Source organism: Abramis brama (genome assembly GCF_963993115.1).
Source record: "Abramis brama genome assembly, chromosome: 25".
NCBI lineage: Eukaryota > Metazoa > Chordata > Actinopteri > Cypriniformes > Leuciscidae > Abramis > Abramis brama.
The window spans coordinates 15,876,781-15,897,281 of NC_139987.1; the positions used below are offsets into that span (position 1 = coordinate 15,876,781).

The 20,501-nt window shown below is 36.2% G+C and overlaps 1 protein-coding gene across 26 annotated transcripts in view; it reads left to right on the forward strand.

The window, feature by feature from the left end:
• dlg2 (discs, large homolog 2) overlaps nt 1-20,501 on the forward strand; it is a 218,905-nt gene that overhangs the window by 134,045 nt on the left and 64,359 nt on the right. For all 26 annotated transcript variants that reach the window (XR_014604607.1, XM_084103815.1, XM_084103826.1 and 23 more), the window contains one exon: nt 9,914-9,967. Coding sequence is in view for 25 of the 26 variants with exons in the window: in XM_084103815.1 (XP_083959941.1) it covers nt 9,914-9,967 (54 nt within the window). In the remaining variant the exon portion in view is untranslated. The remainder of the gene's footprint in view (nt 1-9,913; nt 9,968-20,501) is intronic.

The window sequence follows — 20,501 nt, forward strand, 5'->3', positions numbered from 1 at the left end:
GTCAAGTGATCTTTATCAATGACTGTTGTATATATGTTGCTTTAGCCATAAGGAGTTGTGTTCTCTTCTATAAGTGCGTATTACCCCTGGAGCCCATGTTCTGATCAGCTTGTTGTTCTTGTTGCTGTGTGCTGAAATCACTTTTTATCGCATGAACTGTTATACACAACATGGCTCTCATATCACAAATACAAGAGCGGTGATGATAAAGTAATCTGTTTGTGCATGAGAGAGAAAGATCCAGCTAAAAGCCCAAATCAGGCCAATGCATCACACCCCATCAGTGCACAAACACAGCTGGACGCTGCAGTCTGAAGACCTTCTGTTTGTGTGTGTGTGGGGGTGGGGGTGGGGGTGGTGTGTGTGGGGGGGGGGGGGATTGCACACTTCCAATTTGTAAGGATTGTAATACCAGTCATTTTTGACCTTGTGGGGACATTTTTTTTGGTCCCCATGAGGAAAACGGCTTATAAATCATACTAAAGGTCCTTGCACACTGAATCCGAAATTTTCGCATGCGTTTTTTCGTATCCGTCATTCTGTGGCTCTAAATTGTCAAAACACCATTCAAATGCTTGTTACGGATGCGAAAAACGCAGAAAATCGAACCCGATCCAATTTTAATTTTTTAGGTGTGATTGACATAACGTGAGGTCGTATTTATTTTTTAACGTGCAAAAATTTCGGACGCGAATTTCGGACTGTGTGCAAGGGCCTTAAGTGATGTTTTTTGAAAATGTGTGATGGGTAGTGTTAGGGATAGAATATGGAGTTTGAACAATATAAGCCATTGTCTATTGAATGTCCTATAGTAATAGTGTGTGTGTGTGTGTGTGTGTGTGTGTGTGTGTGTGTGTGTGTGTGTGCTCTCTCAGTACTGATTTGTGTTTAAACCCCAGGACTATCTTAAAGGGTTAGTTCACCCAAAAATGAAAATTCTGTCAGTATTACTCACCCACATGTTGTTCTAACCCCGTAAAACTTTCGTTCATCTTCGGAACACGAATTCAGATATCTGCCATCCCAGAAAAGTTAGTAAAGACATCGTTAAAATAGTCCAAGTGACTACAGTGGCTCAACCTTAAGTTTATCAAGCGACGAGAATACTTTTTGTGCGGAAAAAAATAACGACTTTATCGCATCGCTTCTGGGTTGTACATCAGAACGTAGGTAAGCCTACATAGTGAGCCTATGCTCTGACGTACAACCCAGAAACGCTGCGCTGTTATACTATGTCAACAGCTTAGGAGAATGACATGGAAGAGAAGAGATGGTTGAATAAAGTCGTTATTTTTGTTGTTTTTTCCGCACAAAAAGTATTCTCGTCACTTGATAAACTTAAGGTTGAGCCACTATAGTCACTTGGACTATTTTAACGATGTCTTTACTAACTTTTCTGGGATGGCAGATGAAGGAGTGAGACCGCTCTCAGATTTCATCAAAAAAATCTCAATTCGTGTTCCGAAGATGAACAAAAGTCTTACGGGGTTTGGGACAACATGAGGGTGAGTAATTACTGACAGAATTTACATTTTTGGGTGAACTATCCCTTTAAGCAAAAGTGGAGCTCTCATTTGGTACTTCCTGCGTTAAATCTAAAGTTATTCAGTGCATGTGACTCTTATTTTGTGTTTTGTCTCAAAACCTTAATATACAGTACATAAGCAGCAGGATTGTTCTGCTTGCTGATTGTAAGATCCTCATTACATTTGTTTTGACCCATTACTCAGTACTAGAGCTGAAGAGGATGATGCTACCAATTTAGATGCATTTTAACACTTAAATATGGAGATTGGTCTAGTGATTGGTAACATGATGGCAGACACAGGAAGGGTAGAGAGAATTGAACATGTGGCTTTGCTTCCACCACCGTTCTCTACATGAAAACACCTCCACTCTTCTCATCTCTGGCTGTCCAGTGTGATGTATAGGGCTTAGGGGACGTTGTGTGTGCAGGCTGAGAGTGGTTTTCAATCACCTTTAAGCTCAAACTGTTGACTGGACATGGTTAGATCTCTCTTTGATCATCTTTCCGTTCAGAGAAAGTAAGAAACCAATACTTTTACTATAGGACCAGTGGCAAATTATTTTGGTTTTGTGTGTTTACCAGCACACAATCATTTATATTTTAATATTTAGGAATTCAAAAAAAGACCCATACATATACACATATGCAATTTTTCCTCTCAGCATACATTTAATTTAATTTCAACACATTTGATTAATTCATAAGAATGTCATATATATATATTTATATACTTCTTGCAAAAAAATTTAAAAAATCGTACTGACCGTGAAGCATTATTTTAAGTTTTCCCTAATTTAGTTTATAGAAAACATTCTAATATGCTGATTTATTTCATATTATTTATGTTAAAAACAGTTGTGAATGTGCTGCTTAATATTGTTGTGGAAAATTGTTGTTGTTTCTTTCGGATTATGTGATGAGTAGAAATAATTTATATGAAATAGAAGTTGTAACATCATACATGTCTATTCATGTCTTTTTGATCAATTTCATCCTTGCTGAATAAAAATATTAATAATTTCTTTAAAAAAATGACCCCAAATTGATGAATGGTATTATTACTATTAATTTTTTAATTTAGTAAAGTAGTTCTAAATAAATATTGAAGCATTAAAATAGAAACCCAATCATTATATGTATTGGTTTATGGGGTCCCTCTGTCTGCTGCTCTTGGATGCTTCTTTGAGTTGGTGTCTGTGGTTTTCATCTCTTTTAAGGCTGTTGTTGTTGACTTTTTTTTTCTTGTGCATTATTGACTGTGGTGTGGTAGCTCTATGTATAGTTTCTGTGGCCTGAATTATTGAGAGTGGTAAAGTGGGACAAGAGCAGAGTCTCTGAACGCCTTTGCGGGACCTTTCTGAGCAGCACATAACACATCTGCATACCAATCATTTTTTATCGTCATCTTTGATGTTTGGTTAAGCAAAAAAACAACTACTAGTTGGAGTAATTTGCAGTTGTTTGCTCTACTGCGGTATGCAAATCCCCATTGCTGTTACACTGTTTTCTAAGAGCAAAATGGTCAGTATACTGTAGTGATAAATCTTTATTCAGTTATATTTTTAAATGCTTATGACTGGTCTCTTTGTTTTTCTAAAGGGTATTTTTCATCTGGTAATTTGATATACCGTAAATCAAATTAGGAATATCTGATGAGTAGTTTAGTTGAAGTTTACATTCATCCCTCTTGGTATTTTATTCACCGAGGTACAATTTTAACATCTAAGGTGAATTGCTATCACTCATAAGGACAACCGTAATTATTCCAATCGTGCTTATTAACACACAATTAACCTCAGTGTTGATGGGGTCCCTAGGTACGCCACGCTGTATTAATCATGTTTTGCCTGAGTAGCAATGCACTTCACATCAGTGAAACTTCACTTTCTGATCAGTGGTCTGGATCTCATAAACATCTGCAGTGTACCACAACACACTTCTCAAAACACTCACACTAGCTGAAAAAAGTATTTGAGAAGTATGACGTGTTGTTTTAAGTTACATAAACTAGCATAAACTTAGTTTCAACCCGAGCACTTTCTTGATCTTGTGTTACCTGCCCTAAAATGCTGATATGCTGAAAACAGACACTTCTGTGTACCAAGACTTTTCCCAACTCTGCAGAGGCATGAAGATGCTTAAAGCAGAAAGTCTGCCCCAGTTTGGCTCCACAATAAGCCCATAAGATGTTTGTGTTCGTGCTCTCTTTACCAAGCACTGCAAAGCTGGTCTGCCCTACGTCATACACACACACACACACACACACACTTCAGACACAGCATCTTATCTATTCTTGCATCTTTAGCCTTAAAACACTTTGATATTCTATGATATGCTGTTTCATTCTATAGCATGCTGTAGCTTGTTTAACAGAAATCATTTTTTTATCCCCTAATGTTTATTGAGGGCTGCGTGTGAAGCTGATTATGTAATGCCCTCACCTCTGTGCTGGGCTGGGCCACGTGAGCGCTGGCTGAAAGAGGCCGGTCGTGCTCTGTATCCATGTGTTTGCGAGCACTTACACACAGATAACGCTGGAACAGGCAGCATCCACTTCCACCGATTGTGAGTGAATTAATGAACACATCAACAAAGAGTCTGTTTGCACATTGAAAAGCTTTTTCTACTAAGATTTATTCAAATCTGTCTGTTTTGCCCAGCCAGGGTTTTAACTAAGTGCTAGGTATTTTGCAGTATGTATTTACATCAAGTAGATGTTGTCTGTGTACATTTAGCACCGGTCCCTTTTCACTGTCTTTCCTCTCGTCAGCTTCCTACAGTCTAGTCTACATTAGCACTATTGACATGAGACATGTTATCCAGCATCCCACTGCCCCTGTTGCCAATAAAGATGCGTGCGCAAATAAATTCCCTCATTGGTTTGAGAAACTTCGATATAGAAGTCTCTGTATCACAGTTAGCTGTCATGACCTCATTCTCTATTCCTCAAAGAGCAATTTTGCATGCACTTCTGATAAAGCATTGCCATTTTGGATTCTATTTGATGTCCAAGTGACTGTGTTTTGGTGGAAAGAACAAATAACTACTTCCTAACACCATCGGATAACCTTTAATTACTCTGAACCACTTTCAGTTTCAGTATGAGGTCATCAAATACACCAAAGCCTCATAAAGACAAAATGACTCAGCGATTCTTGATTTTGTCTTTGTCTTCAGCATTAGTTATTCAAGCCAAGGTACCCAAATTATTTTCCGGATGTGCTGTTTTTATATTTATCTCTGTAGAAATGTTCATAGTCACCCACATCCATAGAGTTAATATTATACTGTCAGACAGAGTGCTGAACTTGATGTCTGGTGTTAATCTAAAATAAATCTGCATATCATTTGCATATTGATGAATGCAGTTATGTTTATTTATTGCACCACCTAGCAGGAGCATGTAATGTTTTAAAAATGATGGGTTCAAATTAAAATTGGGATTTGGCATTACAGAGCTCAGAATTATCAGCATAATATTCAAGATCATTCAATATAAACTTAAATCTGCAATATGCAAAATCCCTCTTCACGCTTATGACTAGTAGTTTAGCAATGTCATCCTAGTTGAAAATTGGAGTCATCTTTCTGAGTGTATGTGTCTCAGGGGACGGCATCTTTATGACTCACTTTCTGAAATGGCCAATATTGCTCTTTGTCATCCAGGGAGATATTAAACTTAGCTTTTGCTCATTTACGTTCTGTTTGCTTTTTTATTTCCGACCATTAAACTGTCATATTTTGAGATAACGCTGCAATTATCTTTTAATCTCTTTAATGTTTGTCTGCCATGCCATGATGGACCTCATCAGTAGATAATAGCTCCAGCTACAGTAGATGGCACATTTCTGTTGTTGATCCTGCCTTGTCATTCATCACAAAATGTGGGATCTTCTTAACCCTATAAAGCCTATTGTGTCATATTTGAGGCTTCTAAATTATCAACGTGATCAAAACCTGTTGATCAAAACATGAAAAACCTGTTGTCTGATTGTTTGATAGCTTATACTTTCTTTGCAAGTAAAAGGACTTTTAATATCATACTAAAAATGTCCACCTTCAGTTTGTGGTTTTCATGTCTTTTTGCTGTGAAATCTACTGATTTTTACAAAGTAACTGTAAGAATCGATTTAATATTGCAAGGTATATTTCCAGACTATTACTTACTGAACTGAAGCACATGATTATCCATACATCATTTTTAGAAAAAAAAAACAAAAAACATGTTGAAATGTATCAATTATGATACATCATGCTAGTGAGAATAAAAACTACAGAACTTTGTTCATAAAACTAAGCATTTAAATATCATCTTACTAAGACATTATTGAGAGCTATAGAGTGACAGCTGATATGTATATGCATTTATGTAAGTATTCTGTGATAAAATCTCACTGATTTACATTATAAGCTTTTAGATTTTCATCTTACTTATTTGGCCATATACATTTTAGCAACTGCACAAGGTTATGTTTGCTTATTTGGGTCCTCTGAGATGTTTTTTTCCTCCCCAGGTGTGAGCTTGATATTTTCCTACCTTTATCATACTACATGAGCCATACAAGCCTGATGTATCAAACCCAATAATCAACAAAAAACAATATGCAAACTTTGTGTGCAAGATTTTTTTTTAAGAAATCTTACATTTTTTTTAAGGTTCAATAAACATTTCCATTTTAAAAAAGAAAGATTTTTCCAATTATTATTTAGTATGTCATGCTTTACAGGGATAAAAACAAACACATTGTTTAAACTCGAGCTGACTTTGTGTCTCAAACCTCAGTGGTAAAGCTCAAGCTTTTAATGAGGTTTTTCCTCTCTGTTGTGTGCTTTCCAACACATCTCTCTGGTTCTCCGGTCCCGGTGTGATTGAGGCTGTAGCTCTCAAAGCGGGAGATGTATTAATGTAATTAGAGTCAGTGCGCAGTAAGCAGGGACAGCCTCAATCTCTGCTGTCGATCGATCTTTAGTCGCCACTACAGGCCGGCTGTATCTCCCTGAGGATTTGTGTAGTAGGCCATCTCTGAATGCTAATGTGTCTGTGATAAACCTCCAGCTGAATGAGTTTGTAGAGTGTGCTAGCCCATCTTTCATTATTGTTAAAGGTGGTGTGCCTGTATTGGTAACAAACAGAATTACAAAAATAATGACTGTTTTCAATCAGGTTTCCTAAAACACAGGTCTGCCATTGGTCAGAAAAACAGATAGCCCCACCCCAAACTCACGCCATTGGTTGAGCAAGTGTTGCTGTGATGGGCTGGTCGGGATTCTCCAACAACGGAGCAATGTTTTGAGAGTGCCATAGAGCTAGTGTTTACTTGCTTCGACTTACAAATGGCTGTTGTTTAGCCTAATGCAAAGTTGTGAAATATATTTGAAATCAGTGGAAGCGAGAACAGTTGCAAAACTTCAATTAGACATGTTGATCTGTGGGATTAATGCAAATGATGCAGGTTTGAGCGCTTCCAGAAACTAGTCCTCCACTCATTCCTCAGTAACTTTGTCATTAAATAAAAAAATAAACTGTAAAAGAATAGAAAACAAAGAAAATTAAAAAGACATTCAGTCATGCAGGCAAATCATATGACATGAATTGTTAGGCATCATCAGATATGCATTATTAGCTTTTCAGATATGCAGTATTAGCTTTTGTCGAACTGGTATTCTATTTAAAGTGCTCAGTTGAAGGGCGTTGTTCCCGCTCCCCTCCCCCTATTAGTGAAATAATGAGAAAATGTGTGTCAGAATCAAGTCACGATGGAATTCAAATGCAGATTTCACTAGACATTTTTAGATTTTTCAATATTTTTAATATGTTTGAAATAAGTATTTTATGCTCACTAAGGCTGCATTTATTTGATCAAAAATACAGTTAGAAAAATGTGAAGTACTATTACAATTAAAATGACTGTATTCTATTTTAATATTTTAAAATGTAATTAATTCCTGTGTCAGCAAAGCTGAATTTTCAGCATCATTGCACCAGTCACATGATCCTTCAGAAATCATTCTAATATGCTGATTTGCTGCTCAAGAATGTACTATTATTATCAATGTTGAAAACAGTTGTGCTGCTTAATATTTTTGTGGAAACTGTGATACTTTTTTCAGGATTTTTTTATGCATGGACAGTATAAAATAACTAAAAATATAGATATTTTGTAACATTATAAATGGCTTTACTGTCACTTTTTATTTATTTGAATCATCCTTGCTGAATAAAAGTATTAATTTTTATAATAAAATATATATTTTTTTAATAATAATAAATCAATCAGCAAATACATGCATGCAAAATCTTACTTATCCCAAGCATTTGAATGGCAATATACTGAGTAATAGGTGACATTAGAGATGCTCCAAAACCACTCAGCATGTACACTGCTTGTGACAAAGAAACACTCTTGACAACAGAGCAAACTGCAAAGGATGTCTATAAAGTAAATGTATCGAATTAATAGAATGGTAAACAAATGAAATATTTATGCAATACGCGTTTTGATTGAGCACGCAGTGGCATAGACGCGCAAGCTTGTCGAGCACACATCCCTTTTTCACAGTCATCACTGGAAAGTTTGTAGTTTGGTCTGATATGGCAATAGCAAAGAAAGTAAAATGAGGAGCATATTACTAACATTAACTTGGCAGTAAAGAGAGAGAGAGAGTGCATGCTCTTGATTGCTGATTGTTGCAGCTCTTAAAGTGACAGCAGCCTAATAAACCTACTGCTGTCTTTGTCCTCAATTTTAATCTAACACAAAAGACAGAGAAAATCACTCACTGCTCTTGACTGATTGAGTCCTGCTAGAGCAGCTCTAAATGTTCACTGTCCTATTAAATTACAGATGAATTAAATATGATAGAGCAATAATATGAACAGTGAAAGTAACAGTAGATCCTGCAATACATTTTAACAGGCATAAATATGAATGAAAATAACTGAAGGAAATATCTATTTGCTCAGCCAACTAATTTGATTCATATTCTTTTGGTTTCTCTGCCCAATATTAAATAAATTCCAAAACAGGTATCAGACTCGTTCTGGAAAAAGTGGTATTGGTAGTTGACATCATATTTAGAGTAATACTTTGGATTATCACTTAACAGCCATTACACTTCATGAGGACATTTATCTAAATGAAAGTTGTCCTGCTGTTTACCTTTAGTAACTGGGATTAAGCCTTTTTAAGTGATTTATTTTAGTTATATTTGTGAGTATGATTCATATTTGAGCTGTTAACGTTCACATCTAAGATATTAACATCAGTGTGTATTTGTTTGTGAATGGAAGCATGGATGGAGTTGTATAAGTGTGAACTTAGCACTGGTCCACCCGAATTGATTGTAGATTCAAATAGTAATTGTTTGGAAATAAGAAAATGCATAATCATATCTGCATACAGTATCATCATATTTCTTAAAGGGTTAGTTCACCCAAAAATTAAAATTTTGTCATTATTTACTCACCTTCATGTCGTTCCAAACCTGTAAGACCTTCGTTCATCTTCGGAACACAAATGAAGATATTTTTGATGAAATCTGAGAGCTTTCTGAACCACCCATTGACAGCAACGTCATTGCAAACTTCAAGGCTCAGAAAGGTGGTAAAAACATTGTTAAAATAGTCCATGTGACTACAGTAGTTCAACCTTGATGAGAATACTTTGTGCGTTTTTGTTCCTTTAAATATAGTAAAACAAAATATTTGTTAGGTTTTGTGGTCTGCAGTAATTCACTTGATTTATTCCTGCCTCCAGGACCACAGACATCATTATTAAGGTAAATTAGCCTAACTGTGCAGATATCGTTATTGTACTGTGAATTGTGCAGCTGTACATTATGCTGTGTAAAGTGAGCAAATATTTTCTAATAAAGGCTCATGAAGGGGTTACACTTCACAACGGTCAATGAAATTAGAGAGAAGGCACAGAATAGAGGTCCACCCACTAAGATTTCTGGCCTCAGTGCTGTGTGGGAGAGATTGGTTGATTTTGTGTGGTCATCAGAAACTATCTAAACAGCAGAGAGAAAAAGAGAGAGAAACAGAAACAATTTCAACATTCATGTCATACAATTTTTTTCCCTCAGCAATGATCACACGCGAAATTTCGCCATGTTTTATTTCGTCATTCATCTAATCGATCTATGTGTGTGTATGTAAATATGTTGTGTTCCATTTACTGTGGGTGTTGCTGCCGACTGTTGTTTTGAAGATGTGTTCTTCATCATGGCATCTGTGAGCTCAGCGGTTCCCATCATGCTCTGATGTATCCCTTAAAAACTAGGCCAGTTCACGCATCTCCAATCCAATCCACTCTGATCTTTATCTCTCTCTTTCTGTTTTCCTCTCCATCCATCTCTCTCTCCCTCCCTTTCTTTTCACAGGCAAGTCCTGCCCCAATTATTGTCAACACGGACACTTTGGAATCTGTACCATACGTGAGTTTTGATTTTTCATTTATTTATTGCATGTTCATGACATTATGCTCAGCCGTGACTTCGCCAATCACCCACTTGATGAGTTCACTGCCCACGCAGAGTGAGTGGCAAATAAATTTGACATCCTTTTTATTTTTTTGCTTTTCATGAATTTAGTGTCATTCATCACTCTCCACGCTGTGCAAATAGGATCAACATATTCAATGATTGATGACTTTTCATAAATAAGCCAGATAAGGAGGCCAGCGATTAGCTGTGGGTTTAGATTAGCACTGGCTTTTCACAAAGCTTTTCTTTTATGGGCTTGACATATTAATGTTCAGTGTCAACTGCGTTTTGGGTGGGATGTATGGAGAGATTTGATGAATGGTTTAAAACAGGTCTTGGATCAAATAAACAGTTGGTTTTAAGTAATGGTTAAGACAGGAAAGACTAGGATTACTTAAAGTATTTACAATAAATTACTAAAATAACAATATATTACAATCATTTAATTGCATCAGAATTACTACAAATATGGGGGGGGGGGGGGGTGAATTGGGCAATGGGGGGCCTTCAAGTCAAAAAAGTTAAGAACCACTGGTTTAGAGAAATTTACCCTGTAAAGCCTAGTGTATGAAATAATAGTCAGAAACATACATACATACATACATATGTTACTCAACATGTTGTTGATCAAGGTTTTATGTCTCAGATATAGGGTATATATATCTAAATATTGAGCTCACATTCAAAGAGGGAAATTGCAATTTGGTGCAGTGGTATTTATATGGCCAAAAAGTGAGCATATATAAGTCTATATTTAATTTAATACTGTGAAGCTGCTTTGATACAATCTGTATTGTGAAAAGCACTACATAAATAAACTTGACTTGACTTGACTTGACTTGACTTGACTCTATATTGGGGTGTGACAACACACAATATTGGGTTCAGAACGAGATGAGCCTATATTTTAACACTGCTTTTAAGAAATCTTCAATGACAAAATATAAGACTGGAAAAATATTATTTTATTTGAATGAAAGTCACAAAATGCAAAACAATACAGATGCATTTTGAAATGTTGGCAGCCCTGCAAGCACTGTAAAAGGTTTTGATATCTTTGATATCATCTTGATATCTCAAGAAAGCTTTTTAACTTGACGGGAAATATTGTCACATGGCATAAGATCACGTGGCACACCCCTATTCTATATCTCCCAATAATAATTTTATGACGGCAAAAAGACACGTGCACCAGAGTCCTGCACGGGTCCATTTTTGGAGACCCGCCCCCGCCCGTACCCGCAAAGTTCAGCACCAGATCCGACCCGTCACCCGTGATAATATCAAAATTAAATCCGCACCCGCCCAGACCCGTTAATATTCGGCCCGTTACCCGACCCGTGCCCGCGATAAATCACACACAAGCTAAAATCTATTGAGCGGTGGGGACGCGTTCATAGGGTGCGCTGCCAATAACGCACCTAAAAGCTGTCACAAAGAACTGGGAAAAGTAATGATTATTAATATGTCAAATATATCAAGGATACATTTCAATTGTTTATTAATAAACAAGTGTTTTCTGTGTCAAAGTTGAAGTTGACGATGCTGACTGACTCGCGATCTTCGCAGTAGTGAGCGCGCCAGAGAGAAAATCACATTACGGATTGCATAAGCAGAGAGCAGTCTGCTTTCTTTTTCTTTTATTTTTTTTTATTGTTTTGTTTAAAAGTAGACATTTCATGATTTCTATTTCTCAGGTCTGTGAGGCAAGTAGCTTATACGCTGAGTTTCGGTTTATTTAAGAGACGAGCCTCAAGTTCACGCGCCCGCGCCACCGTGTCGTGATTATTGCCTGCTATAGCCTATTTACCTCCTATTTATTGAATCCAATAAATTGGTTGATGAAACATTGATTAAAATTAAGATACAATTAATACGAAACGAAATTCACTTTAAAGAAAGGTTTTCTACATAAACTTAATGAAATGTTCAAAATCATGTCTGCCCACTGCATTTGTCTCCCGATATTCGGGATCATCTTATCTTATTCATGCTTTTCACTTTTCATATAATCAACATGAAATTTAAAAAAATATATTATTTTATTTAAACATGAATATGAAACTAAATCGTTTTTAATGACAGGGCTACAACACATACAGTACAGAGAAATTTAATGTCGGAGCATTGCCGGTGAGCATTGTGGAGGGGGAGATAGGCTACGATTTTCGATCATTTATCAATATTATTTTGCTTGATATGCCAATTCTTAATATTTGGTGTTTTTAATGTTTGTTTGAGATCTCTGTGAAAGTTTTAATTGTAGGTTCGTGGCCCTGAGTGTCGCGATTTCGGTTTCATTTCGCATATAGCCTACAGCCCTTATAATCAGATGACGCCACCGGTTTTTATTTAAAAGAAAGACATATGTATATATGTTTGTATGTAGGCCTATATATGGGCAATTTATATACACAATACTTACTAAAATATAATTAATATCATTTTATTGCATTTGTATTAGTTGTTTGAAGAGTAAAAAAAAAATCGGTAGGTCTTAACACAAGTTCACTACCGGCAAGTCGGTCGGACTAAAAAGGGGAAAAAAAAATAATTGGGTTGGTCCTAAATTGACAGGGTCGGTCGGGTTACTGCAAACAAGAATATTTTTAAGGACGGCCTGACTAAAACACATATTTGCGTATGTGTAATGGTAATTTAGACATACAAATATTGCACATATTTTTCATCCGTTACCCGCCCGCAAGGAGTTCATTATCCGCCCGCATCCCCGCCCGTGAATTTTAGGAATGTCACAATCCACCCGTTTTAGCCGCTTTTATGCGGGTACCCGCGGGTACCCGACCCGTTGCAGGACTCTGACGTGCACCACGACCTGAAGGTGAACATTTTTAGAATTATACTAAAAGATATTTTAGTATGCTTTATTAATCACATGGCATAAGGCATGTAGTGGATTGTGTACAATAGTTTTGATCATGTTAGAGGTCTTAGAAATTTGTGTATCAAATATGATACAGTAGGCTATATAGAATTGGAGCTTTGTTCCAAAATTTTTATGCATATTAGAGGACAGTTCTGACAAACCCAATTGGAGAATACATTGTGCTTCACATGAAGACACCTATGGTAGAGCATTCCAAATCCGTCAATTCTGAGATTCCATTTCATAGTATTGGTTGCCTCTTATTTTTTGAAGTTGTAAATACACCATTATTGGGAGTATGTTTTACACACAAAAAAAAAAAAATGCTATTTCAGTCTTTCTGCTTCAAAATTTCATATTTAATTCATTGTGATACTTGCCATATCTTTATAATTAATAGTGAAATTTATCAATTTCCGAAAAATGTGTGCTTTTCATTTTGAATCAGAACTAAAGAGGTAGATAAATGCAAGAGGAGAAAACATTGAGCACATGATAGAACAGGTGATGGGATTGAGTGAAAGAACACAGAGAGGTAGTAGTGTTGAATCAGACACTAACACAGAGCGATAAGTACTCGGCACGAAGCGCAAAGAGCGCGCACACAAACACGTTAACAACCGCTTGACCTTGAGTCGGTAGAGGAAGGTTTTGTCTGTTTCCTGCAAACTCCAAAATGATGTGTTTGTTCCTGTTATTGCAGTGTTGTAATTTGACCATGTCCAGAAACAGCCAGCCATTCATGAACAACCAAAAACGCTCATTAATTTTTTTTGTCCTGCTTCAGCTTGTTTGTTATAGGAAAGATAAATCACAAATAATATCTCTTTAACCACTCAATTGTTTCTCCTAAACGGCAATGCGATTAAATGGAGGTTAAAAAGATTCTCTTCCTCCATTACATCAGAAAGATATCATGAGAAATATCCCACTATTCTTGCTCTGTTTCATTAAAAGAATCTCCTCCGTTCCACATGGCTCTTACACACACCCTTCACGTTCACCGAGGATAATATAATTTGATTCTCGTTTCTCTGCCGGCATCTCAGTAATAAATTATTAATATCAAGGCATATCCAGATGACTGTGGATGTGCCGTGTTTTAGTCAAAGCGCCATACTTCCATCAACAATGTGAGATCGACCGTTACATCCTGAATCCAGCAACACGCTTAATGCTGTTAAGACGGTTTAATTGCTTTTCCCCCTTTTATTTCTGCTGTTCTCAATTTAAAGCCTGCTGTGGACTTGTGTTGGAGTACGTGTGAGATTATGATGATTATCAGCTGCTTTAAGCACCAATCTGTGTTTGATAAAACTTCAAATATCCTAATATGAGCGAACAAGACTCAAGAGTGAAGATGGAGTTCTGGTAAAAGAAAACACTATGATGGATTGCTTCAGTAGAGCAGGTGTTCACTCTGAGTTTAGCCTATAAACACTGTGTGTGTGCGTACGTGTGCGTGGGTGTGTGTGTGTGTGTGTGTGTGCATGTTCTGTGCTCCCAAAATGTAAATCTCTAAAGTAGAATGAATTCACTGACCCTTTTTTCGTTGATAACTTTATTTTAGCATTACTACAATATTACGGGGTGCTGAAAACACTGATTTAACATATGCTGCGTTTTACATTTACGCACATAATCTTTGAATTATCTGAGTTTTGGGAGGGGTAGATGGGTAACAGAACTATTGCGTTAAAATGTGTTGCTGTGATTAGATGTATTGGAGGCCTGTGTGATCCATCCATTATAGTTTCATTCATACTGTAACTATCTTACGTTTTGGCAAATTTGTGGCTAATTTGTATGAATTCGTACGATTGCAGTCCTACGATTTTGTATGATCTGCTTACACATTACGCCCCAGTGATGGTTGTGTTTAGGGATGGGGCTGGGAGAATTTTACATTTTTGTATGATTCACATCATACGTATTCATATGAAATTGCCACCTCATAAAGTAGTTACGTTTCCTGTAAGATTGGGTTGATCCATTGGATTGAGTCGCTGTTGAGGAGATATAAAGACTCCATACTTCCCCAGAGAAAAAGAAAGGTGTGCTGCAGTAAACCCAGCGGGAAAGGACCGAATCAAGCTCATTATGCATGTATTCATGGCAAACATTTATCCTGCGCACACACATTCACTCACCCAGTACAGTGTCATCTGTTCTCTTTATTAAAAGGAGCCTCAGTTGCTTTAGTGTGCAGATTTGCCTCAGGTTAAGTGCTATGTGGGCTTTGTGATGTTTATCAAGGAAGTGTTAAGGCTAGTTGAAAAATCAAGCTTAAAAGACAGATTTTCTTAGTAGTCATGAAATAAATGAGAAATGTCACTTTTATCTGTTGATGCTTCTGAAAGATGTTGAAAAAAGCAAGAGTGTGTGAAACTGCCAGACATTATATATTCAGTAAAGGAGAGCAGTAAACCTTTGTCAGAGAAGATGAAATATTTCATTTGATGCAAACACAAAACATTCAGTAGGCTATGTTATAATGCTGGATGTCTTTCCAAAATCTTCTGGTTGTGAAAATTATAGGTGTTAGGTAGACTATAATGTATTGCTATAAAGATGCACAGTTATGCATAAGAGACCGTTCTAAGATAAACAGGTTTGGTCAAAATCTAAGGCAAGCTTTTTTTATTATATTACATTACATATATATATATATTTTTTATTATATTACATTACCATTCTAAACGTTTTTTTATTTTTAAAGACACACTATGCAGTTTCTGTTTTTTTCAAACAGCGACCCCTAGAGTCGCTGTGGAGTACTTGTATTAAACGTTTCTGACGTAAATATAGTTCATATAGGCTGCTTCATATGTTGTTGATGTATGTGACGTCGTGCCGTAAAGCAAGTCCTGATATTATAACTTGCATTGCTGGTTTTGCCAGCGGCATCCCCCCCCATTAATTACAAAGAAATGGCAAGTAACACATTGAATTAAACATGAAATTTTGAAGAAGACAAATTGAAATAGTATTTTCTTGTAAAACGCACTCCAGTTATCTTTGTTTTATTTACAACTTCAATTTACAACAGTGATTTCATGTGTCTGAAGACTGGAGTAATTAATGAAAATTCAGCTTTGCCATGACAGGAATAAATTACATTTTAAAATATATTAAAATAAAAAACATGTGTTCAATTGTAATAATATTACTAATTTTATTACTGCATTTGTGATTTAAATAAATGCATCCTTGGTGGTAAATTTTCTTTTATTTAATACCAAAAATAATTATCATGTAAGCTCAGGATTTACATGTTTTATGTATTTTGTGTGCTTTTTAGACTATACTATAATGTTAAACTCTATTGAAAGATGAGTCTTTTGTGTATTCCATGATGGTTAGAATGCTGCCTTAGAAAGTACAGTAGATGACTATATAGGCAATAGACTGAAAGGCAGCTTGCTAATTTTGACACATGCACTACAGTTTAAGTGCAGTTACACCTGCTGTTGCCTATAGTTTAAGACCTGACGAGAAATCTGGTTAAGTACTGTTAATTATGAAGCCTCCACTGTGCTCACTTTGTAACTGTAGTGGGAACAGAGCTCAGTTAGAATTAGCGCTAAAGATAATCAAGGGGGCGACAGGATTAATACAGCATTATTGAGAGCGTGCTCAGTCTGTGTAGCTGTTGAATAACTTCTACCTAGCTTCAGCAAAATGACCCCTTTTGCCTACTTTTAACAGCATCTTTGTTTCCGTTAGCTGTCAGGAATAACAGTGGTTAGTTCATAGTGCTAAATAGTCCAGATGGGTGTGTATTGGGGAAACCGAGTCTTATTAAGTCGCATCCTGAGAGATATTTCGTGTTTAATCACCGCAATGGGTGTACAAATATGCCATCCCATCAGCCAGGACTCTAAATGGAAAGCTTCTGCTTGAAAGTGCCCAGTCCTGCATTATAGTCAAACAGTCGTCATGGTAACATGAACCGCTCTGTGTCGTTTGCACAAGCTGTGTGGATGAACGCATTCAAGCGCGTCGTACATTCGCGGGTTTGTGTGTTGCCACATTTGCAGTGACTCACCAGTTTAATGTGAGCTTTTACGCCCCGGATGCTGCATCGTGAACTCCCCTCTGCAGCTGCACTCACCCTTGGTCCCCAGCGTCTCACATTTGCAACACCATGCGGCTCAGAATGCTAATGCCACTCAAAACCCAGTAATTGGGTCATTTCTTCAGGGGGAAGATGGAAAGGCCATGTTTGTCTTGACCTAAAGAAAAGTTCTCCAAATGAAGTGCGTATGATTATCAGTGTCTTAAGTCGGCTGATAAGGGGGTTTGTTCTGTTCTGATGAGCGCTGCCGTTGTTAATGATCTCATTTACTCAGTCTTATTGGTTCTCATGCACATCTGTCAATTATCACATCCATCAATTATCGCTCTGATTGTGTTTGTAACCATATTCAGCTCTGTGTGCTTTAAGAGCGATGGATGCAGGGTGTTCTGAAGAGCTCTCGCTGATGAATATGTGGAGAAGCGACTCGGCTACCGCTGCTCTGATTAGTTACCACCAAACAGAGGAACTTGTATACACTGGTAATAAATAACATTCTGGCTCTGACAATAAACAAAATGGCCACTTATAGGATTTTGACCAGTTTTAATGGTAAAGCTATTTGAGCTGTTGTGGATCATGTCACGTGTGATGTACTTTAGGCATTCATCATGGCTGGTAGTGTTTTCTGATGGATCCTCGTGCTAATAAAGTCTGCATCCACTGACACGAATTTCTATATTACTTGGTTTCTTAAAGTAAACTCCTTGGGAATTTGAACTTGAGACTGTTATCACTCATTGGACCAGCAAGCACTCATATGAAATCACTAATCATTCTATTAGATGAATAATTTCTCTGTATCTGTGGTTCATAATTTACACTTGATCTATTTCGCTTTATTTTTACTATTTAAAAAAATATACTTGTTTAGTGTGTTTTTGGGTTATGCATCTATATCTGTGATTTGTAATTTTATTATTATTATTTAGTATTATATTATGTAATAATTTTTTACTTTGTTTTATTTTATTTTATGTATTTTTAATGTTTGGTGTGTTTTAGGGTTATGCATATGTATCTATGGTTCATAATTTTGAACTGATCTATTTTTATTGGTATGGCACTACAGTTAATGCATCACTTAAAATGAACTAACAATGAGCAATACACTTGTTTCAGTATTTATTTATTTTTGTTAACGTTATTTAAAAACGGTTCATTGTTAATGTCAGCTCAGGTCCAGTATATAATAAAAACAGATGCAACTTTTGATTTTAGTTATGTATTAGTAAATGTTGTAATTAACATTAACTAAGTTTTAATAATTTTTTTGAATTATTTTTCATTCATTCATGTTAACTAATGTTACCAAATGGAGCCTTACTGTAAAGCTTTCCATTTTATTTTATTTTAAATGTTTATTTAATGTCTATATTTAAGGGTGGGCGATATGACCAAAATCTTATCACGATATGAGTAATTTTATTTCACAATAACGATGTATTTCACAATATAGTTATTTTTGCTTTACATAAAGTTTTTATGATATCAACATTTTTGATACCATTGAAATTTCATCATTCTTATCACCATTTTCAATATTATTTAAAAAACTAATATAAAAAAACACTTACTGAAGCTTACTGAAGACAAGTAAACAGAGATAAAGAAAACAAACTACAATAGAACAGACACACATGAAATAGACCTATCTGAAAACTTCAAGCATAAGAAATACTACAAAAAATGCATAATCAAATGTATATACATACATGATCTATATACATGTAAATACAAAAGTATTTAAGATTTTCTCTTTTTTTGTTTTTTGATTGACATTAACAATGACAGTAGGTACTGTAAATTTGGATGCTGTCACTTTAAGAGCGAATACACGGATCCAATATACTCTTGCGTTCACTTGAACTCTGTTTACGTTCACTTAAGACATGAATGACTTTTTACTTGCAAAGACATGGATATTTTGACACATAAGTTATGTGTATCTAACTGCTCAAGCTCAATTAGGCGGCAAAAAGCAGTCCGTTCAGTTCTCACGCGCTCTATGAGCAGCGGCTTCATGTGAGCTTGTCTTTCATACAGCGCTCAGAAACAGTCCCGCAATAGAGATGACAGTCCAAAATCTCTACCGATATATCGCCCATCCCTATTTATATGTGCTATCTGTCTTTTGATGATAGAACAAAAACACCTATTTTAGAATAATTTTAGAGTACATATTTGTATTCCATCCAAAATTCATCCTGGTGCCAACTCTGGACCAGCTGACCAAATATGTTACCGCATGACTGAAGAATGTCAGCCAGAATTCAACAAATAAATTCATTTGAGAATGTTGTGGAGTGAGAGACTGCTCTGCGCTCTTGACATCTGTTTGGTCCTCATGTTTAAGAGCAGGTGTAGTCTAGAGGCTTCCAACTGATGCTGTAAATGAAAGGTCATGTTGCTCTGAGGAGAGCAGTGAGACAGTATTTAGCTATGCCTCTCTCTCTCTTTCTCTCTGTTGAACAGCTGAGGTGGCTGAGGCATAAATGAGCTTGTTCACTGGGTTTCAATTAGCCATGAATGACGGTTTCTCTTTCTCCAGCTGTCTGAAATACTCCCCTCAGTTTAAAAAAAAAGTCAAAATGTGAAAAATGGACACTCACTGTAAAGGCCAAGGCTGTCTTATTATCAAAGCACTTCAATAAATGTCCTTGTTCACAACAAGCTCTATGGACAGCACCTGTGAAATTATGTTGGTATGGATTTTTTTTTAATGAATAAAATAGTAAACTGTATATCAAACTAATCATAACTCTAACATCTAACCTTACTTTCTCTTTTTAGGCCTAACAAAACTAACACTCTGAAACACAATGTACTAAGACGTTCTGTTCTTTGGCTAAACGTATGTGTCCCCTTTTTGCGAAAACTTGTGACTTTGGTTGTGTGAGTATACAAATAACAAATATGGGAAATGAAACAGATGTCTAAACTTGAAAACTTGTGGTTACCTAACAAGAGGGCTTGTCTATGAAGAACCAATCAAATTGTGGGGAAATTAAGTAATGTTTCATGTCATTTTTGCCATTCTCCTATTCTATAAAAAGTGTTGTATTTGTGTTTGCTGGTGGGATTCTCAATGGAATTTGTCTGAGATCCTCCGGCCTTGCTTCTTCTTGGGAGATTCTCTGGAGAACTGCTCTGAGATCCACCGGCTGTGATTTAAAGCATTTAAAGGACATTTGCTGAAGTCTGTTTGTCGATTTTTGCTGTGCAGCAAGCTAGTTAGGGGAACAAGTTAGTTAGGAGACCCAGATAGACTAAACGTCGACTGTAGACGTTAGGGGATGTCGATTGTAGACGAGACCCAGGTACATAGTTAGGTTTAGGGAAAAATCTACCACAATTACCTCCAAATAATGTTATATCATTCCTTAGTTGTTAAAACATACACAAATTGGGTTTACAGAAATGCATTTAATAGATAAAAGTTTATGCATTTCTGCTATAGTTGTATTAAATTGTAATAATATTTCACAATATTACTGTTTTACTGTATTTTTACTTTTGAA